Source organism: Stenella coeruleoalba, assembly GCF_951394435.1.
Source record: "Stenella coeruleoalba genome assembly, chromosome: X".
NCBI classification, from domain to species: domain Eukaryota; kingdom Metazoa; phylum Chordata; class Mammalia; order Artiodactyla; family Delphinidae; genus Stenella; species Stenella coeruleoalba.
Window position 1 is genome coordinate 105,300,719 of NC_137152.1, and position 16,527 is coordinate 105,317,245.

At 41.4% G+C, this 16,527-nt stretch overlaps 1 protein-coding gene across 1 annotated transcript in view; it reads right to left on the reverse strand.

Moving 5' to 3' along the window:
- Nucleotides 1–835: 835 nt before the first annotated feature.
- ZDHHC9 (zDHHC palmitoyltransferase 9) overlaps nt 836–16,527 on the reverse strand; it is a 31,909-nt gene continuing 16,217 nt past the window's right edge. The window contains exons 5-11 of the mRNA XM_079911383.1: nt 13,554–13,712; nt 8,591–8,728; nt 7,563–7,637; nt 6,714–6,808; nt 5,163–5,266; nt 4,662–4,758; nt 836–2,377 (exon numbers count right to left, since the gene is read on the reverse strand). Of these exons, the coding sequence (XP_079767509.1) occupies nt 2,261–2,377; nt 4,662–4,758; nt 5,163–5,266; nt 6,714–6,808; nt 7,563–7,637; nt 8,591–8,728; nt 13,554–13,712 (785 nt within the window). The 3' untranslated portion in view covers nt 836–2,260. The remainder of the gene's footprint in view (nt 2,378–4,661; nt 4,759–5,162; nt 5,267–6,713; nt 6,809–7,562; nt 7,638–8,590; nt 8,729–13,553; nt 13,713–16,527) is intronic.

The following is a 16,527-nucleotide window of genomic DNA, read 5'->3' on the forward strand; positions in this document are numbered from 1 at the left end:
AGACAGGATGGGTTGAGAACTGACTAAAAATGGGTTCATCTGAGTGGCAGGTTAACTGGAAAAACCTAGTATCTTCCCAACTCTCCAGGCTTGGCCTTATTTTGAACTAACTAAAATCTAACTACAAGGACAAAACTGAGAGAGCCAGAAAAAGAATGAGAAAGTAGAGGCAGATAGGACCGGAATCTGAGTCAGTCAGAGTCCCAGTCTGTCTCTCTGTCTCTCTAAGGATTGCTAAACTCAAATCCTGCTACAAGAAAATAGGAAGACATAGAGAAAAAGCTAGGAGCGGCCGAATTTCATTACTTCTTTTTTTTTTTTTCATTACTTCTGATTAACTGGGAAGAGCGAGACAAGAACTGGTAAGGAATCTTGATTACAGACCATTTAAAAAGAAATATATACCATCACTTGTAAAAGATCACTAACAAAATATTTCCAAGGGGAGGCCCTGAGGAGCCTGCTTTAATAACCAAGACTCATTTGCAATTAACAGCATCCATCTGCATAAAAACAATATCCTATTAAAGAACTTGTTCTCTTAATTTAATATAACCCCTGACCCTCCCAATCTTTCTAACACTGTTCATGGCCTTGAAAGGCCTCTTTTCATAGTCAAGAATACGGTAAACTTCAACCCAGAATGTAGTATAGGTCAATGGAGAGTTTGGGAGCTACCTCTCCAACCCAAGGGCCCCCTGGAAAATGGAAGTATGTGTAGTAACAGGCACCCCCTTCAACCCCCACCCCCACCCCACCCCCCAAAGATATTCACACCCCCATGGTGGTTCTTGAAATGGAAGGGGGAAGGAGGAGGCAGGCAGTTTGCATTAGACACAGTTTAATCGCCTTCAAATAGATTAAAAGTTCTGCTTTACACTCCCCCCCTCCCCGGAAGTCATCCAGACAGGACCCTGGCTTAGAAAAACACAGGTGCTCTAGGAAATATAGCCACATATAATACATAAATCTTCTTCCCTGAAATAGAGCAGGTCCTGAGTAGAGCTGACTGGGGGCCACAGCCCACCCCCAGGGTGAAGCGGCTCTGGGACTCTGCCGGTGGAAGTGCTGGAAGAGCGGGGCCTGGAGGAAGCCCCCGGTGTGGTTACCAAGCCCGCGGTGGGCCAAGGCCTTGGAGTGGGTCCCCCAGGAGGGCAGCAGTGCGGGGCTTTCCCTCCTCACTCAGCCGAGGCCTAATGGAAGTACTGGTTATCCTTTTTTTTCTTTTTTTTTTTCTTTTTTGAGGGGACATAGGGGGAGAGGAGAGGAGAGCCTCTCTGTGCCTTAGTTTCCCCATTTGTGCATACAGGGCCTCTGCAGGCCTCACACAGGGAGTCTGAGGGGGTAGTGTTTAAGTGAGCACTCGGGCTTCCTCTGAGGAAAAGGAACCACCAAAGTGCAGACTTTTATTACTGCCGTTCCTGCTCCCAACGGGAACAAGAGTCAAAAGGAAAACAAATTAAAAGGGGCTAATGAGAGAGGAAGAGACATGAGACAGAGAGTGCGAGGGGCCGTGCCGTTGGCATCTCATAAGTTCTTATTGAGAACGGCACAGGTATTAAAAAGTTTCTGGGTAGTCTACGAGAAATGTGAATTGTTATCTATACTGCAATTACTTACATATATCTCACTGGAAAAGCGTGGGGCTTGGGTGTTAGAGAGTGGACAGGGGACAAAGGAGAAGCTGCACGAATAAATACAACAAGTGGAAACTGCCTACCCCATTCCTGAAAGGATTTGCTGGCAATGTTGGCACTTTGTAGCCAGGAGAATCTTCCAAGCCCACTCTCCATCCCCCTCCATTCTGAAGGCCTCAAGAATCCAGTTAGAATTCCCTGGCCAGAGTTCTCTCTGACTGCCCCTGGACTCATGATGCACAGCAGCTTGAGAGGATCTGAGTCAGTCTCAGGAACCTTTACCCCAGAATTGGGCCAGTGACCCCAAGCAGGAGAGCTGGGATCTGGGAAGAGAGGGGAGTCCAAGGGGCCTCTGTGGCTGAGGCCATGGAAAACCAGTGCCAGGGCCCAAGGGACCCATTTGTCCAGTTACCAGAGGTGACTGACATCTTCTGCAACTGCTTGGAGTCCAGAAATTTAAAAAAGCTTGCAGCAAGAAAATGCCAGTTTACAACTGGGTGAATAAAGACCAAAGAAAAACAGTAATAGGAACAGCTTACTTGCTCTCTGTCTCAGGTTATCTTCTCCCATTAAATCTCTCACAGCCCTAATCAGACACAACAAAAGTCTCTTCCATAGATAGGCTACTTCTCAGCTTCAGTGGCCTCCTGTGAGGGCTCTGGGGGCTCTGGGGGTGGCATCTCTTCAGGAGTGCTGGTGTCCTCCGGCATCTCATCGGAGCTTAGATGGTCTGTTGGAGCCTGAGAAGGAAAAGATATCAAATTCAATACAAAGCTCTCCCTCAAAATACAAATGGAGATAACCCATAGACACTGAACTCTTCCTCTGAACCCATCAACCACACTGACGCTACAGATATGCCGCCACCAACACCAAACTCAGAACCAAGACTAGACTGTCGTCTTCTCAGTAGAAGGCAATTGAAGTTTATTTGAGTTCTATTCTTAACTGTCTGTTGTGGACAGATATTTCTATTACTATGCATGATAATAATAAAAGGGATCACAAATAATTACACAGACCACCTTCCCTCCTTCACAACACAATGTTATATAACATACTTGTCTAACAAGGCCTGACATGGTGGTTCTCAATCTTCTTTCGGCCCTAACACATACCTCCCTAGAACAGTGCTTCTAAACCAAAGAGGGTGGGGTGGTAGAATCTTCAGATGGTATATCTGGTTTGAAAATGCCTCCTGAGTGATTCTAAAATACCACCCTTCCCCACATTCAACTGAGAATCACTAACCTGTACTGTAATGATTTAAGATCAGACTCATCAGAAAAACAATATTCAAAATGATGATAATGATATATAAACATGAGTTTGCTATACTTCAAAAAAGAAAATTAAAAATTTAAGAAAGGCAAAGTAGAGAACAATTATCTAACTTACAAATAGCATTCATCTAAGAGTAGGATTCGATTTCTTTTTTTTGGCCGCGCTGCGTGGCTTGTGGGATCTTAGTTCCCCAACCAGGGATTGAACCCCGGCCCATGGCAGTGAAAGTGCTAAGTCCTCACCACTGGACCGCCAGGGAATTCCAGGAGAATTTGATTTTAAAAGAAAGTTCAAGTCTACTAAAAATCTATTAGAACTAATAAAAGAAGTTTAGCAAGGTTTCAGGATACAGAATCAATATACAAAAAAACCAACTGGGCTTCCCTGGTGGCGCAATGGCTGAGAGTCCGCCTGCCGAAGCAGGGGACACGGGTTCGTGCCCCGGTCCGGGAAGATCCCACATGCCGTGGAGCGGCTGGGCCTGTGAGCCATGGCCACTGAGCCTGTGCGTCTGGAGCCTGTGCTCCGCAACAAGAGTGGCCACGATAGTGAGAGGCCCGCGCACCGCGATGAAGAGTGGCCCCCGCTTGCCACAACTGGAGAAAGCCCTCGCACAGAAACGAAGACCCAACACAGCCAAAAATAAATAAATAATTAAAAATGAATATCTGCTAAAAAAAATCTGAATTGAGTTGTGTCAAAAAAAAAAAACTTGCATACACATGTTCATTACAGCATTATTCATAATAACCAAAAGGTGGAAACAACCTAAATGTCTACCAATTGATGAATGGATAAATAAAATGTAGTCTATCTATATAACAGAATATTATTCAACCGTATAAAGGAAAGAAGTACTGCTACATGCTACAACATAGATGAACCTTGAAAATACAAGGCTAAATCAAAGAAGCCAGTCACAAAAGACCACATATAATATGATTCTATTTTTATGAAATGTACAGAAGAAGCCTACAGCAAAAGAAAGTAGAATAGTTCCCTAGGGATGGGGCTGAGGGAACTGGGGGGAAAGGGAGAGTGACTGCTAATGGGTACAGGGGTTTTTGGGGGGCAATGAAAATGTTTTAAAATGGATTGTTGTGATGATAGCACAGTTCTGTGAACATATTACAAAGCAGTGACTCCTACATTTTAAACAGGTATTTTATGGTATCTGAATTATATCTCAACAGAGCTATTACAAAAAAAAGAAAGTTCAACTAATAATTTTAGGAACATACTTTATTAAAGCATATGTGATCAGTATAGCTCGGAGAGTTTCCACATCTGCATATTCCAGTGAGGAAGCCTCCTTCTACCAAGGTAACCACACCACTAACTCCAACCCACCCTCCTGACCCCTGTCATTGCTCCTATAGCATTTTATGCTTCCCTCATCAAGGCACTTTTCACTACACGGACTAATAACCTGTTTTCTGTCGTCCCCACTAGACAATGAGCTCCATAAGAGCAGATGCATTATGTGACTTGTTCACTGGTGTATCCCTAGCACCTAGCACATTGGCTGGCACAGAATGTTGAAGAAATGACTAGATCTCAATCTATGTCAAGGGCACAAAGATCTTAAGGCAATGTCAGGGCAGAAGCAGAGACAGGGAAGCTGGAGTGACTGGACACAAAATTGCCTAATTATATCTCTAAGGTGTAAATTTAGTCTACACCCTCTACCCCCAACTCAGTCTTAAAGTCTAAAAGCCTTAAAAAGTCAGGAACACTTACTGGGCTCTGAGGCAAGAGGCTGGTACTGGCCTCTTGAGTACTGGGAGGTCGACTTCCACTTTCCTCCAGTGGCAAAATACCCCTTCGATCCAGCACACTGAAGGAGACAGGAGAGTTAACAAAGCACTTTGCATCCACCTCTCCACCCACCCACCCCACTGAATCTTCCTGTGTGTGCTGGAAAATATAAACCTGCCCTTTGGCAGTCTAGTCTGATCCTAGCACACATCTCCTACCTTCCATTCACTTTTTCTTCCACAAACCAGGGAATACCACATTAACAAGGGAACAAACAGATAAAATAAGAATGAAAGGTCATCCCTTCAAAACAACCAGCCCATGGCCTATGGTCCATGTAGATATGGCACCAAGGGACAATCCCTGGGAAGACCTCTTTTGACACGAAGAGGCCATGTTCAGAAGAATGCATCACACCAGGTGACAGGATCAGGTCAAACTGCTTGTCCCAAGAATTCCAGGATCTTCTAGTCCTCTGAGTACCTGGGGGGCAAGGGGCCACATAGCACTTCACAGCAGTTCTTCACAATATTGCCATGGCTATAGGGATTCTGGACACGATTCTTCCCTGTCCATGAGCCTTTGATCTGCAAGATAAAAGCCAAGGCTTAAACATTATGTTGAAGAAATACATGCAGCACAGGAAGATGAAAAAGTTCTGGAGATGGATGGTGGTGATGGTTGCACAACAATGTGAATGTACTAATACCACTGAATTGTAAACTTAAAAAATGGTTTAAGATGGTACATTGTAAGGACTTCCCTGGTGGTCCAGTGGTTAAGAATCCGCCTGCCACTGCAGGGGACACGGGTTCGAGCCCTAGTCCAGGAAGATCCCACATGCCACGAAGCAACTAAGCCCCTGTGCCACAGATACTGAGCCCACGCGCCTAGTGCCCGTGCTCCGCAATAAGAGAAGCCACCGCAATGAGAAGCCCACGCACTGCAACGAAGAGCAGCCCCTGCTCACCGCAACTAGAGAAAGCCTGTGCGCAGCAACGAAGACTCAGCGCAGCCAAAAAAAAAAAAAAAAGATGGTGCATTTTATGTGTCTTTTACCACAACAGAAAAAAAAAGAGAAATACATGCATAGCCACGGAAAAATATTCACAATAGAGTAAAAAAGCAGATACCTGAGCGTTATGTATTATTTCCATTTAAAAATACATAATATATTCACATAAACAAACGTGAGAACAAGTCTAGACAAGTCTAGAAGACTATAGATCATACCATTAACAATGGTGATGCCTAGGAGGTAAAATTTCAGGGACTTATTTGCTATTTTTTACTCATCTGTACTTCCTGATTTTCTACAATGAATATGGATTAATCGGTAAATTTTTGTTTTTAATTCATTAATTTATTTATTTTAGGCTACACTGGGTCTTCGTTGCTGCACGCGGGCTTTCTCTAGTTGCGGCGAGCGGGGGCCACTCTGTTGCGGTGCGCGGGCTTCTCATTGCAGTGGCTTCTCTTGTTGCGGAGCACGGGCTCTAGGCGTGCAGGCTTCAGTAGCTGCGGCACGCAGGCTCAGTAGTTGTGGCTCACGGGCTCTAGAGCGCAGGCTCAGTTGTTGTGGCGCACGGGCTTCGTTGCTCTGCAGCATGTGGGATCTTCCCAGACCAGGGCTCGAACCGGTGTCCCCTGCATTGGCAGGCGGATTCTTAACCACTGCGCCACCAGGGACGTCCCAATCGGTAACTTTTTAAAAGCAAGGACTTATTCAATGCAACTGTCTCTCTCTATTCCAAACCCAGAGGCACCAGTTAGCTTTTAAGGACCTATGAACAGCTAAAGACCTTGTGCTCACCCAACCATATTCAATCTCTTCTTTCTAATTCCCTACAGGCATTCAGTTCCAAACAAAGCAGTCTGCTTTTTCTTCTACACACCTGGTTTAACAATCTCCCACACCTGGCTTTCTGCCTGCCTCAACCTCCCAGGCCCTGGAGACTCAGTTCTCCAGCAGGTAATTAGAGAATAGGCTTTTGGTAGAAGAATATGTAATGAGGAGAGGAAAAGTTGACTCACATCTTCATTGGTTGTCTGGTTGAGAGCCACAAGGAAAGTGTGGAATCCAGTCAGTCCCACGACGGACCAGAGTGTGAAGAAGCAAATGAGTACTTCTAGAACAGTGAGGTGTTGGTTAAGGAATATTGAAGAAGCCACACCACGGAACTTGATGCCGCAGCCCATACTCATGACACCAGTCACACCATCTTTACCCCTTGGAACATATACCACAAATATATATCCATACATAACAATGGGTGAATTCTAAACTTGCTGGCTATATCCCTCATGAAAGGTAAAGGATGCCTGTTTATCCACTACAAGTAGCTCTCTAACAGATCTAGTCTATTTAGGTGTTTGTCTGTTTATTCATCATTGGCTCTTCGAAGGGGACATTTAGGAGGGGTCCAAAGCTAAACAACGTTGGCCATCACTGCCAATGGAAAACACATCAAAAAATAAACTTTATAGATGAAACAACTGGTGGGAAAGAAACCAGAATGTGATTTCTAGAAATCCCATCTGAATCTCCTTTTCAGAAATGTAACTTCTGTACAAAATAAGCTTAGCTGTAACAGGAAGGTGGGACTTCTAGTAAGTGATGCAAGAGGTCTATTGAGAGCAAAGTATAGCCCACTAGAGAATGCAGGGCTGAGCCTGGGATCAGAAGGACTTGGGAGGGAGGCAGTGGAGACAAAGTTGAAGGAAAGACCTCCCTTTAAGCCCTGGCCATCCTCCATTCTAGTTGCTACCACTAAGGCTACATTTAAAAATTTTAGACGTTGGCACTCTCTGATGTCTGAAAAATGAGATGGTGGAGAACTGCAGACAGAAAGCATGCTGAAAAGTAGTTTAAGAGGGCTTCACGGGGACATCCTGCCAGGGGAGGATATGTTCCAGGAGTTTCTTTCAATGTCTCCAGGAAGCCAATTTTCAAGGATTCTGTGAAATTGGGAGGAGGAGTAGAGAGAAAGATTAGTAACTTTAGTAAAAAATACACACATACCCTAGTGCCTACTCACTTTCTTCCCTCCCTATCCCTTGTTACAAGCCGGCAAGAGATAAGCCCTCATTCAGGCAAGGGACTCACACCTCCAAGCTGGTACTCTCTTGACTAAAGGGTCCACCTTCTCAATACAGGACCCAACACTGGACTAGAGAGTCGGCCACAAGCCAAGCATCTGGCTCCCCTCCCTTTTCCCTAGCCTCCAGCTATGGCCATGGAGCGGGAAATTCATTCATAGATGAAAGAAATCAGAAATATCCAAGAAAAATCCTCTCTCTTCATCAATCCATATCTCTTCACTGCTCAAAATCCAGCTCAGGACTCATCTCTCCCCAGGAAGCTGCCTGGATTAAGACCACTCCTTTAACTCCTCATCCCATCTGCCCTTGGGCTGTTTTATGTGTGTGTATGTGTGCATGTGCACACGCGCGCGCGCACACACACACACGCACAGGTGTATATTTTCTATCTCCCAAAGTAGACCATGAGCCACTAAAAGACATTTCTCTGGTGTAACCCCTTCTACCACCTGACACAAGGGCAGGTCTTATGAGGCAAAAGAGGTGACACATACAGGCAAAAATACATCCCCAACCTTTGGGATCACCTCAGAAATGCCCAGTACTCTAGGTACAGACCAGTAATTATGGTGCTGGTCTCCAGCAGAGGGCCACTGAGAAGACCAACACACTCGGTAAATCCTAATTGATGTGAGCTGAGGTTTGGAGCTCTGTTCAGGAGCAGATAGTAGTGCACACTTCTAACTGGTCCTAAGGTGGCTTCGCAATGGTAAAGTCCCGCCAGGATACGGAACCACTCTCCTAAGCTGTCCTCAAGTCTTCTCCCACCACCCACCCCTCCAGCAACATACACTGCCCTGTATACTCACTGAGGGCCACGTAGACGATGTTGAAGGCAAAGACATAGATCGTGAGGAGGGACAGAGAAAGGATGAAGAGGTAGAAGTAGCGGTAGTTCCTCTTTCCAACACAATTCCCCACCCAGGGGCAGTGATGGTCGAAGCGCTCTGTGGGAGAAAGAGAGAGTCCAGTGCCAAAACCTCCAAAACTAAGCACAACCCTGCCATCCACTTAATACCTAAGTCCAAGACCCCTAGGATCGCTGCCTATTTCAACTGTAAAAAACACTGGTTTTGTATACACTGATGTGTATAAAATGGATGACTAATAAGAACCTGCTGTATAAAAAAATAAATAAAATTCAAATAAATAAATAAAACCAAAAACACCTATTTCCTTCCAAAATAAATTTAAAAAAAACACTGGTTTTTATTTTTCACAGTGTTTTCACAGCCATCTCATTTGATCCCCACAATCGTCCTGGAAGTTGGGCAAAAGAAGATATTCTTTTCTCCATTTTACAGATGAGAAAACTGAGACACTGAGGGGTTAAGTGATCTGTCTCACTGTCAGTTAACAGCAGAGACCTTGCTTTTCCAAAGAAAAGTCTTAGTAAGTGTGTCTACTAAGCACAGGAAGAATAAATAGGTGTAAATAGCCAAGGGACTTTTGAAAAATGAGTAGCGTGGTTTTTCTTAAACTCCAGTTAGTAAAAAATTATAAACCTACATACCTGGAATGGTGTGGCATAGCTCAATGGAATGGAAATCACCCAGAAACAGAATATATAAAAATTTACTGTCTGAGAATGGTAGTGCTTCAAAACCAGTAGAGAAAGGAAGTATCATTCCATCAACAACTCAGAGACAATTGGTTACTTGGTTGAAAATAAGGTTAGATCTTTTTCCCTCACACTATTTACCAAAATTAATTCCAGATGAATTAAAGAGTTAAATGTAAAAACAAAGTGAAACCTTAAAATAACCATAAAGAATAGGTGAACATTTGTCTCCTGTATGGAGAAGGACTTTCTAAGCATAAAAGTAATGGAAAAAAACCACAGATGACAAAGAAAAATAGATTTGACTCCATACACTTTAAACAATATTTCATAGATGTTAAAAATACTATAAAGAAAATTAAAGAGGAAAAAAAACCCCGAGAAAGTATGTGAATTTTGTAACTTAGTCTATGAAAAGTCCTTACAAATCAATAACAAAATACAAATACTCCTTCAAAAATAGTCAAAAAGCAAAACAGTTAATAAATGCCATATAAACATATATTTAAACGTTTTCAGATTCACTAACTCATCGCAATACTAATACAACAATAAGATACTTTTCTGCCTATCAAAATAAGAATATAAAAAATAATATTCAGTGCTAGCGAGAACACGGTAAAACGTACACTCTAATATACTGTTTGTGGAAGTACAAATTGAGAGAACCTTTCTGGAAAGCAATTTGCCCGTATGTATCAAGAGCCTTAATAATGCTCACACCCCTTCGGCAGAATAAATCCATTTTTAATAATTTCTCATAAGGAAATAGAGATGTGCACAGAAATTTAAGTTCAATACTTTTTTATTAATTTTTTTATTGTGGTAAAATATATAAAACATACAATTTGCCATTTTAACCAGTTTTAAGTGTAAAATTCACTGGCATTAATTACATTCACAATGTTGTACAACCATCACAACTACCTATTTCCCAAAATTTTCATCACCCCCAAACCACCGCTTGGATTGTCTCCATCTTTTGGCTTTCATGAACAGTGCTGATGTGAACACTGATGTACAAGTACGTTTGAGCTCCTGTTTTCAGTTCTTTTTTGGTATTGTTATGGACAGAACTGTGTCCCCCTAAAATTCATACATTGAAGCCCTAACCCCAGTGTGACTGCATTTGTAGACAGGGCCTCTAAGGGGGTAACTAAAGTTAAATAAGGTCATAAGGGTGGGGCCCTAATCCAATACAACTGGTATCCTTATAAGAAGAAAAGGAAGAGATACCAGAAGCGCACGAGCACAGAGAAAAGGCCATGTGAGGACACGGCAAGAAGGTGGCCACCTGCAAGCCTCACCAGAAATCAACACAGTCGGCACTGTGATTTTGGACTTCTAACCTCCAGCACTATGAGAAATTCAACTTCTGTTATTTAAGCTACTCAGTCTGTGGTATTTTGTTGGCAGCCCGAGCACACTGGGTAATATAGGTATATACCCAAGAGTGGAATTGCTGGGTCATATAATTCTATGTTAACTTTCTGAAGAACTGCCAAAATGTTCTCCACAGCAGCTGCACCATTTTACATTCCCACCAGCAATGTATGAAGGTTCCAATTTCGCCACATCCTTAAACTTAATAATTTTTTTAAATTTAATAATTTTGATTGCAGTTTTATAATAATGAATAAAACAGGATCGTGAATAATATCTACTGATAGGAGACCACCTAAATAAAGTAGAATATAGCCATATGATGGCTTATGCAGTCATTAAAATAATATATTCAAAAAACATTTATTAAAGGTGTAGAAAAATGCTCAGGATATAATGGTAAGTGACAAAGGCAGGACTAAAAACTCTAGTATGATCCAATTTCACAAACAAGAGAAAGACTAGAAGGAAATACAGCAAAATGGAGAGTGAGTTTGGGATTAAGTTTTATTAATACCTGTACTTCCCATATTTTCTACAATGAACATGTATTATTATTATTTTATTATTTTATTTTTTTGCGGTACGCGGGCCTCTCACTGCTGTGGCCTCTCCCGTTGCGGAGCACAGGCCCCGGACGCGCAGGCTCAGCGGCCATGGCTCACGGGCCCAGCCGCTCCGCGGCACGTGGGATCCTCCCGAACCGGGGCACGAACCCGTGCCCCCTGCATCGGCAGGCGGACTCCCAACCACTGCGCCACCAGGGAAGCCCAACATGTATTATTTTAATGAATGAAAAAAGCACAAAGAATAAAATATATCATTTTTAAAGCGCAGTGAGCTGTGTACCAGTCAAAAAATAAGGCTGTAAAAACAGGTGCATCTCGTAGTTAAAGGCCTATATCTTTTCAGAAAAGGGAAGGAAGATATAGCCTTACTTTAAGCAAACCTGCCACATAAAAAAACACTGAAGAATGCAGATTTATACAGATATATTCAATATTTTTACCATCAATATATTATAAATCACACTTTTTTCTGATAATATTGATACAAGTAATACATGCTCATTGTAGAAAACTTGAAAATAATTTTTTTCTAATGAAGGAAACAAAATCCCTTATTACCCCACAACCTATAGATAATAGACAATAAACGTTCTAGAGTACTTCCTTGCATAATTCTTTATACATACTTATATTTTTTTAAATGTGTAACTGAGATCACACTATAAATGTAGCCTACCTTCTATTTTATTTCATTTAGCTTTCTGGTATGAGCTTTACCCATAGAAGTCCACTGTATGTTATGTCCCACAATTTATTTGACCATTTATCTACTGATGGACAATTAGTTTCTTTTCAATTTTTCATTACTATAATAATCTGGAGGTAAATATGTCCATACCTAAATCTTTACCACATCTCTAATTATTTTCTTGGGTTAGATCCCTAGAAGGCAAGTCACTGGCACCAAAGGGTATACATGTTTTAAGGTTTTCATGAATTTTATTAGGTTGCCTTCCAAAAAGTTTGTTCCAATTTACACTCCTACCAGTGTAGGGCTAAGCGTTATCAGGTTTTCCTTGCTAAATTTCTAGGTTTAAGATCTTGTTTTAATTTTTATTTCTTTGCTTTTTAGTAGAGATGAACCTTTTTTTCATGTGAACTAAGTAATTGCATTTCCTGTTTTATCTGCTGTCCATATTTCTACTGAAATGTTATTGCTTCTTTTTTAAAAAATCAATTTGCATGAGTTCTTTATGTTTAAGAATATTAATAAGGAGAGGGAATACTTTTTGAAAACCTTCACATCACACTTCCTTGAAATATCAAGTTTCCTGGCTCATTTAAAATGAGTTTCAATTTATAAAAATCCTATCTACATATAGCTTTTACCATATAAAGTAAGATATATCTTCCCAACCTTAACCTAAAAAGAATTGGCTAATGAGAGGAAAGCAATGTACTCAGGCATGCTCCATGGCATATATAAAGAATGCTGGAAGTATGCCTATTGATAATATAAGGAATTGCACATATCTGCCTATCAACAGACATATTTACTGCCTGTTTTTGATCTTTCCCAGGGCTCGGCATACACTAGGCAGTGATTACAACTAAGTCACATATATGCAGCTAGAAGCACAGATCTCTGTATTATGCACACATACACCCCCCACCCTTGCAGCAGAAGCAGAGAAAGAACAAATGAGGGTTTTGGAATCAGAGCTGTTCCAGCTTCATCTCATACTAATTTAATTATATGAACCTACACAAAGGTGCTTCATCTATTTCTTCATCTGTAAAATGAGGATAATACCTATCTTATGGGGTTCTTATGAGTCTTAAATGAGAGAAAGGGAAAGCACTTAGCAAGTGCCTAGTATATATTAGGAATTCAATAAATGCTAGCAATTTTTTTCTTCCTGGGAACACCACTTCTTATTTAGCCCTTCCTTCCCCGATGCTGCCCTCCAGTGGACTAGGATTCTCCTCCCCCTACGTAAGGTGGGTTCCACTTGAAACAGATCCAGTAGAAGAAAATCTAGATTTGAAAAACAGGTAAAGTTTATTTCTTTATTTACCAAAGAGGTTTTTTTGTTAAACTAGAGGATATTTAAATTATGATTTGATCTACAGAAGTACAGCTGATTTGCAATTGTTCGGAAGCTTGTTTCCCATCTTAAGTTTCTTAACTAAAAATCTAGCTTGTTTCCTATCTAAATCTATCTTCCCACCCCCACTGATTTTTCCTGAGAAAAATCACCTTGACCCTCTTCTTCAACTCAGCCTTTCCCCAGGCAACATCTCTTTGGTTTTACTCACCCACACAGTTGTCACAGATGCTGCAATGAGAGGCCCGGGGAGGCCGGAAGATCTTGCATGTATAACAGTATTTCAGCTTCACAATCTGGTTGTTTATCTGGAAATTCTTGATACGAGGGGGTGGTCGCTGGCCTTGGGGTACTGCACCATTGGTAGCTTCTGTAGATCAGTAAAGACAGTTAACACCACTGCTAGCCATTATTTGAGACCAAAAGCCTTACCACCTCTCCAAGAGCAATGGGAGTAATCAAATGTTCCCTAGGCCCACTGTCCCCGCCAGGCTGGCATTTCCAGACTAGACTCTCAACACCACAGAGTATCCTCCCCAAATTCCACTGAGTGCCATGCAATTATTTTGTGTACACGTAAAAAAGTGTTTCTTCAAGCTTTTTGGCTGATTACAAAGAAAAACATTCATAATAGAAGAAATAAAAATGGCTAAAAAACATATGAAATGAAAACATATAATTTTACTGATAATCAAAGAAATTAACATAAAGATACCATTTCCACCTTCTATATTAACAAGTATTAAAAAGAAGAACCTAGGGGCAGGACAGGAATAAAGACGCAGACATAGAGAATGGACTTGAGGACATGGGGAGGGGGAAGGGTAAGCTGGGACGAAGTGAGACAGTGGCATGGACATATATACACTACCAAATGTAAAATAGATAGCTAGTGGGAAGCAGCCGCATAACACGGGGAGATCAGCTCGGTGCTTTGTGACCACCCAGAGGGGTGGGATAGGGAGGGTGGGAGGGAGGGAGACGCAAGAGGGAGGAGATATGGGGATAGATGTATATGTATAGCTGATTCACTTTGTTATAAAGCAGAAACTAACACATCATTGTAAAGCAATTATACTCCAATAAAGATGTTAAAAAAAAGAATAAAAATACCCAGTGTTGGCAAGGATAGGGAGAAGGTATTTTTATACATTACCAGTAAGCAATATGGCAGTGACTACCAAAATTTTAAATGTGCTTACTTTTTAAAAAAATTAATTTATTTATTTATTTTTGGCTGAATTGGGTCTTCGTTGCTGCGCACGGGCTTTCTCTAGTGGCGGCAAGCGGAGGCCACTCTTCATTGCAGTGTGTGGGCTTCTCATTGTGATGGCCTCTCTTGTTGCGGAACATGGGCTAGGTGCGCAGGTTTCAGTAGTTGTGGCACATGGGCTCAGTAGTTGTGGCTCGCGGGTTCTAGAGCACAGGCTCAGTAGTTGTGGCGCATGGGCTTAGTTGCTCCGCAGCATGTGGGATCTTCCCAGACCAGGGCTCGAACCCGTGTCCCCTGCATTGGCAGGCAGATCCTTAACCACTGCGCCACCAGGGAAGCTCCTAAATGTGTATACTTTTGACCCAGCCATTCTACTTCTAGGAACTTATCAAAATTACAAAGAGATGTACAAAAGATGGTAACACAGGGTATTTGTCACAGAAGTCCCTTTTAATAGTGAAAGACTGAAAATAACCTTAATATTATAATAGAAGGTTGGTTAAGTACATTATGATACGTGCATGGGATGGAATATTATGCAGCCATTTCAAATGATGTACACATTTTAAATATTCACAACATACTGAAAAATGAAACTGTACACTAAAAAGAAGCATTTTACCTTGCAAAAGTAAAATATATGCATGAAAAAAGACTGGTAATATTTAGAATCAGAAAAACAATTATTTAAAAATAAGAGTAATACATGCTTATTGTAAAAAATTTGGAAAAAACAGAAAATATGAATAGAAGACAAAAAAATCACTGATGGTCTCTCAACTCAGGGATATTTATGCATTTTGGTATATTTCCTTCTACTCTTTTTTATTTTAAATAAATTTTAACTTATTTATTTATTTATTTTTGGCTGCATTGGGTCTTCATTGCTACACACAGGCTTTCTCTAGTTGCGGCGAGCAGGGGCTACTCTTCGTTGCAGCGTGTGGGCTTCTCATTGCAGTGGCCTCTCTTGTTGCAGAGCACAGGCTCTAGTCGGGTGGGCTTCAGTAGTTGTGGCTCACGGGCTCTAGAGCGCAGGCTCAGTAGTTGTGGCGCACGGGCTTTGTTGCTCCACGGCATGCGGGATCTTCCCGGACCAGGGCTCGAACCCGTGTCCCCTGCATTGGCAGGCGGATTCTTAACCACTGTGCCACCAGAGAAGTCCCTTTCCTTCTACTCTTAACAAATAAATAAACATTCATGATTTTTTAAATTTGAGATTATATTTTAGATACAATTTTATACCCTGTATTTTTCACTTAACGTTATACAGTAAGCATTTTTCCATGGTTGTTAATTTTTTTCTGAAAACATCATTATTGGCAATACAATTTTCTATCATATGCATGTACTGTAATTTATTTAACCAATTCATGTTATTGGGCATTTAAGTTGCCTCTGGTATTTTGCTATTTTAATGATGCTGCATGCAAAAACTTAAAACATTACAGACAAAGCTTAAGTCCCCTTTGATCTCCACCCTAATCCCAACCCCCTCCTCCCTTCCTCAAGAATATGTTCATGTGTTAAAATTAATTTCTAAAACATAAAGAAAAAAAGAAAAGCATGTTGAAGTCTGAGCAGTAATATATGAAGTTGCTGGCATTAAAATAGCTAGGAAAAAGAAAAAATGATGCATTAAAAATCCTTCTACAAGTATTTGTGTAAATCTCTGATTATTTCCTTTAGCTAATCCTGAGAGAAGTGAAATTACTGGCTCAAAGGGTATGAACCCTTAAAGCCCATATCACTTATTGGGAAACTGCTTCCCAGACAGATTGTATCAATTTGCATGCCCGCCCATCTGCAGCATATGAGAGTGCCTGTCTCATTGCACCCTTGCTGTGCAGGATAATTCTAAAAACAGAATATTTTTTCAATTCACTTTGATTTTAAAAATATCTGCCATATGGAACTTTTTTCCTTTTTTAGCGGAGTGGGGTGGATGCTGTGAAATCAAACAATAACAGTG